General features: G+C 50.4%; 2 protein-coding genes across 2 annotated transcripts in view; one reads left to right on the forward strand and one right to left on the reverse strand.

Moving 5' to 3' along the window:
* HABP2 (hyaluronan binding protein 2) overlaps positions 1 to 9211 on the forward strand; it is a 32488-nt gene extending 23277 nt beyond the window's left edge. The window contains exons 7-13 of the mRNA XM_032423445.1: positions 46 to 217; positions 1416 to 1513; positions 2406 to 2661; positions 3715 to 3857; positions 4610 to 4744; positions 6107 to 6252; positions 8639 to 9211. Coding sequence (XP_032279336.1) covers positions 46 to 217; positions 1416 to 1513; positions 2406 to 2661; positions 3715 to 3857; positions 4610 to 4744; positions 6107 to 6252; positions 8639 to 8803 — 1115 coding nt within the window. The 3' untranslated portion in view covers positions 8804 to 9211. The remainder of the gene's footprint in view (positions 1 to 45; positions 218 to 1415; positions 1514 to 2405; positions 2662 to 3714; positions 3858 to 4609; positions 4745 to 6106; positions 6253 to 8638) is intronic.
* A 70-nt stretch (positions 9212 to 9281) lies between these two features.
* The window catches only part of NRAP (nebulin related anchoring protein), a 70344-nt gene continuing 65139 nt past the window's right edge, over positions 9282 to 14486 (reverse strand). The window contains exons 39-42 of the mRNA XM_032423446.1: positions 12488 to 12595; positions 10980 to 11291; positions 10069 to 10200; positions 9282 to 9485 (exon numbers count right to left, since the gene is read on the reverse strand). Of these exons, the coding sequence (XP_032279337.1) occupies positions 9381 to 9485; positions 10069 to 10200; positions 10980 to 11291; positions 12488 to 12595 (657 nt within the window). The 3' untranslated portion in view covers positions 9282 to 9380. The remainder of the gene's footprint in view (positions 9486 to 10068; positions 10201 to 10979; positions 11292 to 12487; positions 12596 to 14486) is intronic.

The raw sequence follows: 14486 nt of genomic DNA on the forward strand, positions 1-14486 counted from the left end.
TGCCAGTCCCTCTCAGTTCCCATGTCCCTGCCTGCTCTCTCCAAGGTCCTGATGACTGCTACGTTGGTGATGGCTACTCCTACCGAGGGAAAGTGAGTAAGACGGTCAATCAACACTCATGCCTTTACTGGAACTCCCACCTCCTCTTGCAGGAGAATTACAACATGTTTATGGAAGATGCTGAGACCCACGGGATTGGGGAGCACAACTTCTGCAGGTAAAACTTATCTTCTTCCCCATGAGCAGTCTTGGGTGCTTGTCAGTGTAAGGGTTTGTCTGTCCCTTTTTCCTGCTCCTAGTGTTCCTGGGCAGCTTAGAAACTGGGCGGGGGGGAGGGGGGGGCGGTAGTGCGGAACACTGAAACTCATCAGCTTTCTTTCTAGGAAGGTTTTCCTACACAGGATAGGCTAGGTTGAGCTGCTGTAACAAACAGCCCCCAAATCCCAGTTGCTTGAATACCTCAGGGTTTAATTTTCACTGTGGCTGCATGGGTCATGTGGGTTGGGGAGTGGGATGCGAGGGAGAGTCTTAGCTCCACAGAGTTACTCAAATACCCAGGAAAGGCAAGGAGAGACTCGAAAATAGAGCATGAGTTTTTTTACTACCTGAACCTAGAAAGGACACATCATCTCTGCACACATATTTCATTGGCCAGAAATAGTCATGCCATCCTGCACAACTTCAAGGGAGAAACGTAGAAGATAAAATGGAATGTCTGGTGAGCATTGCAGTCTCTGCCACAGGATGTTCAGGTTTTCCCACATCAGGATAATATCATTTCTATACCTGATGATGACTAGTTACCTTCTTCTCCTGCTGCCTCCAGACTACTCTGTTGGCTTCCTCCACTGCTCTAACCACATAGAATCTGCACATAAGGGGCAGGATTTGTATGGCTTTAAACTGGTTCCATTAAGCCAGAGGATTTCCCTTGCAGAAAATGCAAGTTACCTCCCACCTTCACTCAGTTTGAGCTGTTCCCTTCATGGAGGGCTCTCCAGGGCGATGCTCATAGCAGCCTTCCTCAGAGAATTCCCACACATGGAATTTGGGGGTCTTGGCAGAGTCTCTCCTCTCACCATGCATCTGTAGCTATTTCACTTTCCTGACAAAGGAGAATCTTCAACAGGGACCTCATTTCTTTTCCTACAAACACTTTGATATGTCCCGTGGATCTGGCACACATCTTGTTAACTGTTTTCTGGTCATTGGGATTCTACCCTGCAAGTTAAAGTTTTGCCACAAACACTTATGTGCCAGGGTTTGTTGACCTGTTGGAGGAATAGAATGGAACGTGGTCCCCGGGTGGGGGGGGGGGCACAGGAACTTGGTATTCTTTTATCCAAGGGTCCTTTAATGAGGTTCAGGGGGTTCACCAAGCCTTGACTGTGGGTTATTTTGTGTTTTCATTTTAGAAACCCAGATGGAGACAAACAGCCATGGTGTTTCATTAAAGCCAACAACGCAAAGGTGAAATGGGAGTACTGCAAGATCCCAGCTTGCTCAGCCGTGGGTAAGAACATAGCTGTCCCGAAGCCCCAGCAATGGTGAGGTTGCAGGCTCCTGCACCCCATCTCTTCACCCTGTTCACCCGCCACACCTGTTTTACCAATTGCCATCCCAGTGGAAACCCAAATGCCCAATCCTCTGCTCCCCTTTCAGGATGCCTAGCAAGCCTGGATACCTTTGTTAACAGAGGCCAGTGATCCAACTATAAACTCATGTTTCCTGACTCCCAGACAGTGCACTCAGCAAATACTTATGGATTGCTCGCTATCTGCCTGGCACTATGCCAGGTCTTCAGTATACAGTGGTGATCAAACATTGGCTGAGACTCCATAGCCTCTCAGGATGCAACATGGACAGAATTCCAGCCTCACAATCTTCCTGGCAGGCTTCTCTGGCCCACCTCTCTACCCATGTCCGGAAAGTTGCACCTTCCCACCTTGTCCTGATCGATGGGATTACCTCCCTGGATAGTTTCAATTCTGTGCCTTTGCTCTCATGGTCATCTCTGTCTAGAATACTCCATCCTATGTCTGATTTTGTCCATATCCAACCATTCTTTAAAAATCAACTGAAGTAACCCTTCCTCCAGTGATGGATTTACATATTTACACACACATTTTTGTATACATGTCAAAATAAGAAGTAAAAAGCAACATCTTCAAAAAAAAAAAAGCAACATCTTCATCATTAATTCTATAGACTTGTTTCATAGGAATCCATGTATTAACACATATTAACTGTGTACCTACTACATGCCCACCTTGTATGCATCAGTGCAGTCTCTTAACTCTGAAACTTGCTAAGCTGCTGGACTCAGAGTCATACCTTTGACAGGTCCCTTCTGAGGCCCTGGAAGGAAAGTGAGTAGTGTGATCTGTCTTTCTTGTGTCCCACAGACATTGCTGACACAGAGGAAAGCCCCACAGAGCCTCTGACTGAGCTTCCAGGGTTTGACTCATGTGGGAGGACTGAGATGACGAAGAGGAATGTCAAGAGGATCTATGGAGGCTTTAAGAGCACGGCGGGCAAGCACCCATGGCAGGCATCCCTGCAGACCTCATTGTCGCTGACCATCTCCATGCCCCACGGCCACTTCTGCGGGGGAGCGCTGATCCACCCCTGCTGGGTGCTTACTGCTGCCCACTGCACGGAGTAGGTGCCTACTGAAAGCAGAGGCCAGGGAAACTCAAGTCTTTGGGGCGTGTTCTCCCCTTCCAATCTGAGCAGCATTTTGGTGACTTTGGCAGGATCAGAGGGGCTGATCTAGCTCTAAGAGCAGGAGTGGCTCATTAAAACCAGATGGAAAAGAGCTACCATGTCTAGAAGGCTTACCATGGGCATTATGTGTATTATGACAATTAATCCTGAACACTATCTACTGGAAGACAAGTTGAGGAAGGACAGAGATTTTTACTTTTATTAACTGTAATATACCCAATGCCTAGTGCAAGTCTTCATACAGAACAAGTGCTTAGTAAATATTTGTGCAGTGAAAAAGTTGATTGTTATTCTCATTTCATAAACAAGGACCCTGGGTCTTGGGAAGGTTTAGCACCTTGCGTAAAGTCATGTGGAAAGTGAGTAGGTAAATGGGATATGAACCCAGACTGACCTGTTTCCTTAACCTCTCCAGCCTTGCCCTGAACAGAGAAAAATAGCATGCTCCTATCTGATGCCATTACTATGAACCTCCTGGTGTTGTGTGTCTTCAGCCATGACTCCTATTTGGCCTAGAGAAGCCAGCACCTACTGAGCACCTGAATTACCACCACTCCCCTGAGTTCCCCAAATTCATGGTCAGAGCTGGTCCCATGTAGCCCAGGTTTTGGTGGCAGCTTTGAAGGTCTTCCTATCCAGTATCATTAAACAACTTCTTCTGGGATTCAAACATGCAAACACTAGCCTCCACAAAGAATAGTTGTTCAAGAAGTTAATTGGCTGCTCTTTAGCAAATCCCAGGGGGAACGGGAGGTCTCTCAGGAAATGTGGGATACATGTTACAGCTTGCATTTGGAGACCATGTTTCCTCACATTTTCTTACTTGGACCACACAGCAGAGTTCTGTGAGCAAGATGACAGTTATAAATGAGGATGCCAAGGCTGCAGAAGGTCAGGTCATTTGTCCAAGGTCATAGCTCACTGGGAACAAAGCCAGGGCTTAACTTCAGTCTCTCAAATACCAGACCATCTTACCTTCCCTTGCAGCATAAAAACCAAACATCTGAAAGTGGTGTTAGGGGACCAGGACCTGAAGAAGACAGAATTCCATGAGCAGAGATTCGGGGTGGAGAAGATTTTCAAGTACAGCCACTATAATGAAAGAGAAGAGATTCCCCACAATGATATTGGCAAGTCTCCTCTATGGTGGATCTCCCATGGGTCTTGTCCTGGGTAGATTTCATTACTGATGGAAAGCTGAGGTTTGGTTCTAGAAGGTGCTTTTATCTTTTTGGTCCCTCATAGACTCTATAAGATAGAGAATTTATTCCAGAGCCCTTTAGTTTTAAAGGTCTGTGTTGATGTTATCGATAAATGAGGGGAAGAGGTGCTAGCAAGGCTGTATTGTGGAAAGAACTCAGCCTTGAATCCCAGCTCCCTCCCTTACTAGCTGGCTTCACTTCTCCAAGCCTCAGCTCCTCTTCTATAAAATGGATATGCTGGTGTACAACACTCAGCTTCCCGTGTGTTAAGTGACTTGATGTGCATGTGTCCCCACGTACATCTGGCATCTGGTAGGTGCTCGGATGTAGACGCAATGATGTTAAGGTGCTGGCTGCTCAATGTGTACTCTAGCTCTCCATTCCTAGGATCTGTCACTCTCTCTCCTTCCTCAGTATCTTTTTTTTCCCTCTTGAAGCCTGTTCTTTAAAAAAATGGACTATAAACGATTTCAAACTCCACTATTATTTTTTGATATTACACTCAGCCTGAAGTGTGACTCCTCCCCAGTTGGAAGTTAAAAGAATGCAGTAGCCGAGGAGCAAGGCATTCATTTGTTAGGCACTGGGAGTGGGGCTTTGCAATGTCTACCTCCTGATCAAGTTGAAGCTAATGACAGAGAAGATACCATCATTCATTTCCTCTTTCTCTCCTTACCTAGCTTTGCTCAAGCTGAAGCCAGTGGATGGTCACTGTGCTTTGGAATCCAAATATGTGAAGACTGTATGTTTGCCCCATGGTGTTTTCCCCTCTGGGACTGAGTGCCACATCTCTGGCTGGGGTGTGACAGAAACAGGTGAGTCTGGCCATGCATTCTCCTGAGACCCAGGTGAGTTGCATTAACTAGAGAAGAAAGGGGTCAAACTCAACATCCCTTCTGAACTTAGAATCAGTGTTCCATTGAAGGTGCATTACAAAAAGGAAGAGATTGCCTTATGGCTAAATCTCTAGATAAATCTCATCACTTCCAAGGAGCCTTCCCTGATCTTTCTATTTGTCCCTGTCCCCTACCTTGACTTCCATCAAGCATTGATCCTGTATCCACAGAGATCACTCTCCTTCCCGTGGTAGACTGGAAAGAGGATAGATTATAAAGAAGATGGGTTTGGCATCAGACAGACTGGTGTTGGGATCTTGGCTTTGTCACTTGGACAGCTGAGTTTTAGTTTCTCCATAACCACACTTACCTCCTAGGTTTGGAATCATTATAATAGGAGCTGATAGAATTCCATGGAGATATTCACTTAGCCCCTGGAGGGCAGGGTCTGCGTTCGTTTATCTGTTTCCCCTGAAGTGCTTCGCTCAGGGGTCTCCACATTGTAGGCATTCTATAAATTTTCTTAAACCAAGCTACTGATTTGTCTCTAGGATGTGGTCTTATCTAAAAAAGTAACCACAGGATCCATTTCCTCATGTGCTGACAAGATTATATTCTCTAACATATGAAATCCAGAGGCGTATTTCAAGTCTTTCTCAAATACTCAAAATAGATCTCTCTTCCCCCCAAATCTTGCCCTTAATAATGGAAAGCAAGAAACACTTTAAATAGACCTGTATTCATGAAGAAAATGAAATGTAATACACAAATTTGTCAGAAGGCTTTTGGGAAAGAAGATTTCGGGTTAATCAGATCTAGGGTTAGCCAGAGGCCAGTCTTCATAGGGATCTTCATTGTCGTGCGCCTAAACCTTTCAATATCACCATGCTGACCAGAGCACATTGAGCAGAACAGAGGATCCTCAGGGGAAGAAATCTCTGCTCTGGGAAGTAGGTAATCTAGAGGAGCAACTGGGGCACTGCATCCATCATTAGGAATCTACTGTGTGCCAGTCCTCTGCTAGGAAATTTTAAAAATGGTTTAAGACACTATCCCTACCCTTCTGACCTGATGGTCTAGCTGGGGAGACAGAAGAGGGAATAAATGATTCTGCTCCACTGTGATAAGCACAGAACAGAAGGTCTATAAAACCATGGGGAAGACTGGAGGCCAAGAGCCTCCATCCTTGAAAGATGAGGCCCCTCTGCCCATCTCCTGGAAAAGCCTTCCTTTCTGAGTTCAGACCTGTGGCCATCTTCTTATCAATGCCCCCACCATCTTCTGGTGGGACACGTGTCCTCCGGGTCCCCACAGTGGTGACTTCTTTTCTCTACCCCACAGGGGAAGGATCCCGCCAGCTCCTGGATGCCAAGGTCAAGCTGATTGCCAATGCTTTGTGCAACTCCCACCAACTCTATGACCACATGATCGATGACAGCATGATTTGTGCAGGAAACCTTCAGAAGCCTGGGAAAGACTCGTGCCAGGTCTGAGATTCCAAATGGCACTTGAAGAAGGAGACATGGGCAGGAGCTTACACTGGGCAGAGGCCAGACTGAGAGCCCCTGGCTGGGAGGCCAGTTCGGAGGCCCACCTGCCATAAAGCTAAGGCACAGGCAGGCATACTTGTCCTCTGGCAGATTGGCATCCACAACCATCTGGGAGGATCCAGCATTGTAACTGTAGTGGCCGCTTTGCCTGCCTTGTCTAAGTTAATTCTCATGACACTGGTGAAGGGGATGTCATCATCACAAGTCATAGATGCTTGGAGAAATGATCTTGGCCCATAGCACCTGGCTGGTTGAGTGGCAGAGCGGAGATTTGCTTCACTGTGTTTAAACGTGAAGATGGTGCTTCTGGCCTCAGTACTGGGCAGCATGGCTGTAAATCCCAACAAGGAGCTATCCAAAGGACCAGTGGCTAGAAGGAGAAAGATGACAGGCCCAGAGAATTCGTAATAGTAACTAAGCATCAGGATCTGTATGTGTGTGCCTGTGTATGTGAGAGAGAGAGAGACAGAGATGGGGGTGGGGATTCAGCCCTAGCACACTAAGTGGCTGAGTGGTTCCTCAGCCTGCCTGACATCCCCCCCAACCCAGTCTAGGACTTTTGGGGACCCCAAGCCACAGAGGCCTGTGGTAACTCAGAGGCTGCAGGACAGGGAGATGGGGGAGGCTCCATCTACTGGTGCTGAAGTGACATCAAGCCTTTACCCCAAGTCAGAGACCAGGCCCCATGGTCTCTCTCTCTCTGTAGGGGTCACATCTCACAGGAGACGTCCTTCCTAGACTCCCAAGAACACCTAAGTTTAGAATCTTCTGCCCAACGTCCTCATAAATCACCCAACTGTCTTGGAAACCCCAGTGTGGACACACTCAAGCCTCAGCTCCCCCCTCACAAATGGGCCCAACAATGACCTGCCGGCCTCGAGCTGGGGTGGGAAATCACCGTCACTCTCTCTAAGGTTTGTGGCTCTACTGGGACCCTCTGTCCCTTCCCAAGGGGCTGCAGAGATCCACCTCCTCAAAGGAGGGTCATGGGCTGATGGATGTGATTTGTCTGAAGCCCCTGGAAGATGAGGAAGAAAACAGGTCATTCCATCCTCTAGGTATTTCGAGGGCTTCACTTGCAGGCTTTGGAAACAGACAGTCACAGGTTTGAATCCTGGTTCTTCCACTTCGTGACTTTTGTCAATCACTGAATTGTTTCGTCAGCTCGGGCTGCTCTAACAAATCCTCATAGACCGGCTTAAACAGCACAGATGTATTTCTCCCAGTTCTGGGGGCTGGCTGTCCAGATCAGGGTGTCAGTGTGGTCAGGCTCCAGGGGGTGCCCTCTCCCGGGTCACAGACAGCCGATTCCTCCTTGTGACCTCACACGGGGGAAAGAGGGGGCTACCTCTGTGGGGTCCCTTTCAGCAGGGCACTAATCCCATGCATGAGGGCCCCACCTCATCTCCTCCCAAACCCCCACCCACTGAGACCATCACATTGGGGAATTAGGTTTCAACGTCAGTATTTGGGGGGAACACATTCAGTTCATTACACTGAAATAATTTTCCAATCTCGGGTGCCTAATCTGTAATATTAAACGAAATAAGACATAACGTATGCATAAAATCCTAAGGTGTGGCTAAGATTCAAAGAGACAATTGGCTGTAAATCCTCTCAGTTGCCGGGTGTGAGCAGTGGGGCGTGGTGAGAGCTGCCCCTTCTCACCATCCTCCTCCTGCCACTTTAGCTGGGGCTCAATATGAACCAGGCACTGTTCTATGTACTTTACAAAGATTAATCTGCACAGGAGCCGGGGCAGGGTTGGGGGAGGTCTGTTGCCCTCCACAGTTCACCATATGAGAAACTGAGGCCCACTTGGCGAGCATCCACCAATCTGGTTTGGAACAAGAAGATCTAACCCCGTAGACCACATTGAACATCTAGGCTGTGCTGTCTCCGAGCCCCGTCCTTCCCACCCTGTGTGTGCCCTGAGGGTCCTGGGAGGGTTCTATCCAAACAGGGTACCGCCCCCCCGACCCTGCAGGAATGGGATGTTGGGGGCCCCTGAGAACTCGCTGTGTGACTACGAGTCATGACTAAGGGTGTGGAAGTAGGGGTGTGACCACAGCACTGGGGTCCAGTCCTGTGGCTTCTCTGCCAAGCCCTCATGGACTCAGGGGCCTACGGTGGTATTCACTTCTCTCCCTTCAGAGCTCTGTGTCTGAGAAGGCTTTAGAAGAGCCCTGCCTCCACTTTCCAGAGAAACCCACTGGGGCGATGTCACCCCATCGCCCCCTGGCATCTCCTCATGGAAGGTGGAGGGTGTCTCTGAATGTATTCTGATTCACAAAGCTGAACTCATGTGTCTTTTTTCCCTTAGGGTGACTCTGGAGGCCCTCTGACCTGTGAGAAGAATGGCACCTACTATATCTATGGGATAGTGAGCTGGGGCCTGGAATGTGGGAAGAAGCCAGGAGTCTACACCCAAGTTACCAAATTCCTGAATTGGATCAAAGCCACCATCCAAAAGGAGGGTAGCTTCTAAGGTGTCTTCTGAACCTGAGAGCCCATTGTCCTGAGCACCCAGACAAGGCCAGGCCTCATGGGCAGCCCTGGACGCCCTGGGAGCCCCCAGGAGGCCATACAGCCGAGTGTCCATGCTCTGAGCAGAGACAACAGCCACCCAGCCTGGGGCGCCCTGGACCAGCATGTCCACCGCTTTATCAGGCTGCCTCATGGGTAACCCAAGACATGCCAGAATCAACCCAATAGATACTTTGTGGGCTTCCCTTCAAGAAAATCACAGACCACCTTCACCTCAGACATTTGCAAACGTGGGATTTCAGAACAACCAGAGCCAGTGGGAGTCACCTTTACATCTTTATTCCTCATCCCAGACACCCAAGGAACGCAACAGAACTGGCCACCCATGTCCAGGATCAGACGGGGGACCAAAAATACAACATTCTCCGTGGTTTTCTGAGAGTCGTTGTTTTAGTAAAGGCAGCTCGGGGATGGGCTGGTGTGTGGCTTTTTCAGCTTGCTCGAAAGGAAGCATGTCTCCGGTGGGCACATTTCCTCCTGAGCCTCTTTCCCAAGAGTCCTGGGTGGACGCTGCTCACTCACAACGGCACAGCCTTCCTCCTGTTGACGTGTAGAATCTCAGTGGCATCTGGGTTCACGTCCCCCCTCTGATTATCTGCAGGCTCCAGAGCCTCTGGCCCCCCCTGCAGAAATCAAACATACCTCCCTGAGTCAGAATGAAGCTTCCGCCCGGCTCCCACAGAATGAGCTGCCTCAGATGCCCTGGGAGCATTTCAAATGCTCCCCCTCCCCTGCCCTTCCCCTCCTCCACCCTCCCCAAGAGAAAGGATCCTCGAGGCAAGAAGGAGAAAGAAGCAAAGCCAATCTCTCATTTAGACGTGGCGTCTTTCTTCTGAACAAAGTAGGGTTCAAAACCCAGACTGTTGCAGCCAGCGAGTCCCTGACCCTTCCTGCGGATGTAACGAGCTAGCGGTGAGCACAGCCTGGGCGACCGTGGCCCGTGATTGAAGGGGCCCCGGTAGGCTTGTCTCCGTGCAACTAATGGCTGTGACTTCAGAGAAAACCCTGCAGGAAGTTTAACCCGGGTGTCATCCGCCTGGTCATCTCAGACCCATGAAATTAGGCGCCTTGCTCCAGCTAGCTGCATTTCACACTTCTTTAGAGCCGGCTGACCTTTGGCCAAAAATAAAGTTTGAAAAGAAACAATGAGTTTGCCTTTCCCCCACGGCCTTGCCGGCTGGGGTGGGTTTGCGGCTGGCTACTCACAGAAGCCCCCCGGAGACCCAGGCCCCTCGCCTTGGCCAGTTCCGCCGCCCGCCGAGCCATTTCCACTTTGTAGGAGCCGGGAGGTGTCCAGCCGATACCTCTGGTCAGGTTCAAGTCTGATTTGTACTTGACCTTAGGGGACAGAGGGAAGCAAGAGGAAGAGGTCAGTGGGGTCTGGGGTGGTTTGGCCACAGTGTGGCCTCTGTGGGATGGAGCACATGCCCTTGTCAGTAAAGTCAGGACAAGGGGGGCAAACTCCTCCCCAACAGAGGCTCCCTGGCACGGAGGGCCCGATGTGCTGTGATCTGGGCTGGCATGTCGCTGGGCTTTGCATCTTCCCACTCAAGTAACAGGAGCCACACTGGGGGCAGAGGGTGGGGAGGATCCATTCAAGTCTCAGCTCCCACCTCAACTCGCTCTGTGACCTCAGGAAAGCCATTTCCCTTCTCTGGGCTTCAGCTGCCTCCCAGGGAAAGTGCAAGGACTGAGTCAGGTAACTGCTAAGACCTCTCAGAAACAGTATGGCAGAACCATCGAGAGCTTGAGCTCTCACATCAAGCCAAGTGGGGTTCATATCCCAGGCCTGCCACCTGTTTGCCGGGTGATCTTGAGTCAGTTCCCTAAGCTCTCCAGGCCTCTGGTTCCTCATCTGTAAAATGGGGCAGGAATGGGCTGCTGTGGGAGCTACATGGCACGATGCTTGGAAAAGCATTTGGCACCAAGCCTGGCCCACGGTAAAGACTCCATAAACTGCAATTATTATACCTTCTGGCACTGTGGTGTTAGGTCTCCCGGATTCTGTCTCAGCCCAGCTCCTCCCCCCCCCCCCCGGCCAAAAGGTCATGTGGGTCACGTGGGATGCGGCGTGATGGCCGAGGCAGCGGAGGAAGGGTCTCAGCCGGGCGGCTCACATCACTCTGCAGCTGGTGGGCCTTCTGCGCGTGCTTCAGGCCCAGCTGCTCGGGGTCGCAGGTGGGCTGGGCCGGAGGCTGCCTGTAGCGCAGGTCGCTGGCTAGCTGCTGGCTCCTCCTGGCCTGGAGGAAGCCGGGCTGGTCCGGGCAGCTGTGGAACTGGGTCCGAGTCCTGGCAAAGTCCTTCTTGTACTCGTTGTCACTCTGCAGTTTGCCGACGCTGAGGAAATGCCTCATCCTGGGGTCGTCGTTGACGCTGCGGTAACCAATCTGCAGGCCCCGGTCCCGCAGGAAGGCCTCTTTATACCGGAACTGCAGGTCAGAGAAGCAGACGTGGGGCGTGGGGGCCGGCCTCCCCTCCCAGGCCAGCCCACAGGATTCTCAGCCAGAAGTTCAATGACGGGGTAAGAGCACAGCTTTGGATTCAGGTAGACCTCGGATCTAGATCTCCCTCTGCTACCTTCTAGCTGTGTGGCCTGGGGCCAGTTACTGAGTCTCTCTGAGCCTCAGTTTCCCCTCCTGATAAAATGGGAGAACGAGCCTCCACCCCACGGGACACGGAGAGGATTCAGCGAGATAGGGGCTGAGCTTCAGGTTCATGCCCACCGAGTGGCGACTATGAGTATTAAGGCTGCTGTAATGAATAATCCAACAGGAAGAGCCTCTCTCAGCAGCCACTCTTCCTTTGATTCTTCCCGGCTTACAGGGGCCCCGTCCAGGGTTCCTCAAACCATCTCTAGGGAAGGATCAGATTAATTTTGTTTTGCTTTTTAAATTTCCAATCCATCAAAGTCCCACAGGTGGTTCTACTGCATCTGATTAGTACGTAGTGGTAACACCCAAACCAGCCCTGCTCCAGACGAGTCCACTGGGCATGGGCTTTGTTGTCACAATGGCTAGTTGCTAAAAATGTTTCTAAATGCCTGCTCTTGATTTCTGGACTGATTGTGGGCAGATACAAGGTATTCATGAGTGATCCGTGATCTACCTTCTTCTTCCATAAAAATGGCTGCCATGTTTTGAACACCTGTTATTTGCACAACACTGTAAACCATTTTGTTTTCAGTCCTCCATCGATCCTAGGAGATGAAAATTATATCCCTATTTCACAGATGTAGAAATCTGCATTCAGAGGATGTAAGCAACTTGCCCAAGACCACATGGCCGCGTCCTAAGCGACTGAGCCAGGATTTGGACTCAAAATCAATCTAAAGAAAAAGCTCAATCTCTTTCTACCCTGTCACACTGCACTTCAGCTAGAAGTCCCTTTATTGTGGATTGACACATCAGTCAAATGTTAGTTCACTTCTAGGTACACATATGTCAACTTTTAAGAGTGTCCTCCCCAATCTGAAATTTCTGGCTAAGGTTCTAGAAAATAAGGCCTATTTTTAATTTCATTTGAAATACTTGTTCAGTTTGTGTTCCTGGTGGTTTGCTTTTCAACAGAACAGGGAAAAGCAGTCAAACCCACAAGTGAGAGAGGGAGTGAGAGCGTGAGGTCTTACGTCACTGGCGATCTCCCTGGACGCCCGGGCGGTCTGGAATGGGATGGCATCCAGCCTGAAATCATAGCCGCCAGCCCGGGTCTGTTCCCAAGAGTTTCTGTAGGCTTTCTAGATGGGGAAAACAGAGAAATGAGTGAGCAGGGAGTGAGAACTCCACACCTGGCATGTTGTTAGTTCTGAGCAGGAATGAATGCATACCCTCCGCCCTGCAGGTGTCCAAGGACAGAGCCATGGCCCCACATCTGTCCCGAGGACCTCCCCAAGCTCTGGGACTAGTGGGGCTGGCCACGAAGGGCTCAGCTCTAAGCTCCTGGCCTGAGCATCAGACCCTGCTCTGATGGGCCTGTGGTCTGTGAGTCTGGCTCCTTTGCTATATTCTGTTGGGACCAGAGGCCACCGCCCCACTCCTTCCTGTCTTTGCATTCATTTTCAGTGCCTCGGGTTTGCAGCTTCTAGATGCCAGAACTCGAAGTTCAAGAACTCTGCTTCTTCCCTCATGCTGAAAGCACTCTTCCTTGGGTCCTGGCACCCATGAGTTTGTTAGCTCCAACGACGCCCCGGGGGCCCCTCGGCTACTTCTAAAGCTGTGTCACACCAGCACTATGAAGCGAGCCGCCTCCCATAGGCACAGCCCTGGTGCCCACACGGAGGGAAGAGCCTTCACCTGAATTAAATTGATTGCCAAGAACCTGACTGAGTTCCTGACCCGTGTATTTCACATCTTCCTCTTTCATTTTTTCCCTTTTGAAGGTGTTCTCGCACAGCCTCCGGGAGTCTGTAATCACATCCTCTTGGTCCTCAGGTAGACCCACATACCCGAGAGAGCATCAAAATCTCCCAGGCCTTCATGTAGCTAATATTTTTTTTTCAGCATAAGGGAATGGCTCCATGAAAGGAGGCATCTGGAGATCCCAGTGGAGGGCTGTCCTTTATCCAGCCACAGAGAAGGGACACAGCGGGTGAGGCACATCGGCAGCAGACGACAAAGTGACAGCCCCAGACCGAGTCGGCGGCTCACTCACTCCAAGAGCCACAGCAGGTCAGGAGGCCCCGGAAGAACCTTGCTTTTGTCACTTGGAAACAGAGGTCATGGCCGAGGCCCCGTTCTATAGGGCATTGAGGGGACTAAGCAAAGGAGGGATGGCAGATAAAAAAGTGAAGTGCCTCGCACCACTGCGCAACTGGGCCTGGAACCAGAGGGGCCCATGAGAAGGAGCCAGGCACGGCAGAGCTCCACATTGTTACGTACTGCCATCCATCACCTTCACCTTCATCATCGCCTCCAACTCCAACATCCAATGCCACCAACCACGAGCCAAATACCTGCTGTGTTCAGGGGCCTAGAAATACAGAGTCAATAATCGTTGGAGTAATCGCCTAATTGATGGGCCACAAATGGCCCCAAGGATTCCATTTACTGGGTCACCACCGAGTGGAACAGGCAGGACGGAGGGATCGGTAGACGGGGAGAAACATTCAGATACTGACAGAGCGACCATCACCTTCAGCATTACGCTCCCTGATATCGTGGCCCCACAAATAGCAGTATATACAGCAATTAGAGTCCAAGCCCTTAGCATCCCCTGGGAAGGGGACAGTTGGCCCCTTCCTACAAAGGGCCTCCACACTGGATCTGGGCTAGGTAAGGGCGCCAAACTTTCCTCAGCACCAAACTCTGACGTCACCCCACTCTGGGGTCCAATGCACCCCAGCTTCTGAGCCTCTATGACAGAGGGTCACCTAGCGAGCGTGGCTGAAATTGGGGTTCTCTCCAAGGCGCTGGCTCCCCTTTCTCCCGCTCCTTCTCCCTGTATACTATTTGCTTGATTGTGATCACTTCCTCCCTGAGTTTTTTTTATTCTGTTGAGGTTTCTGCCTTGCCACTGGGAGACTTTAGATTCCGTAGGCTCTTTGATTTGGAACCCTGGGCGTTCCTCTTCTTTATCACAGTGGGTGCAGTTTTGTCCTCATCCTCACACATTAGAGTCATTTGATTTTT

The sequence above is a fragment of the Phoca vitulina genome, unplaced genomic scaffold (genome assembly GCF_004348235.1).
Source record: "Phoca vitulina isolate PV1807 unplaced genomic scaffold, GSC_HSeal_1.0 scaffold28, whole genome shotgun sequence".
In the NCBI taxonomy this organism is placed as follows: Eukaryota; Metazoa; Chordata; class Mammalia; order Carnivora; family Phocidae; genus Phoca; species Phoca vitulina.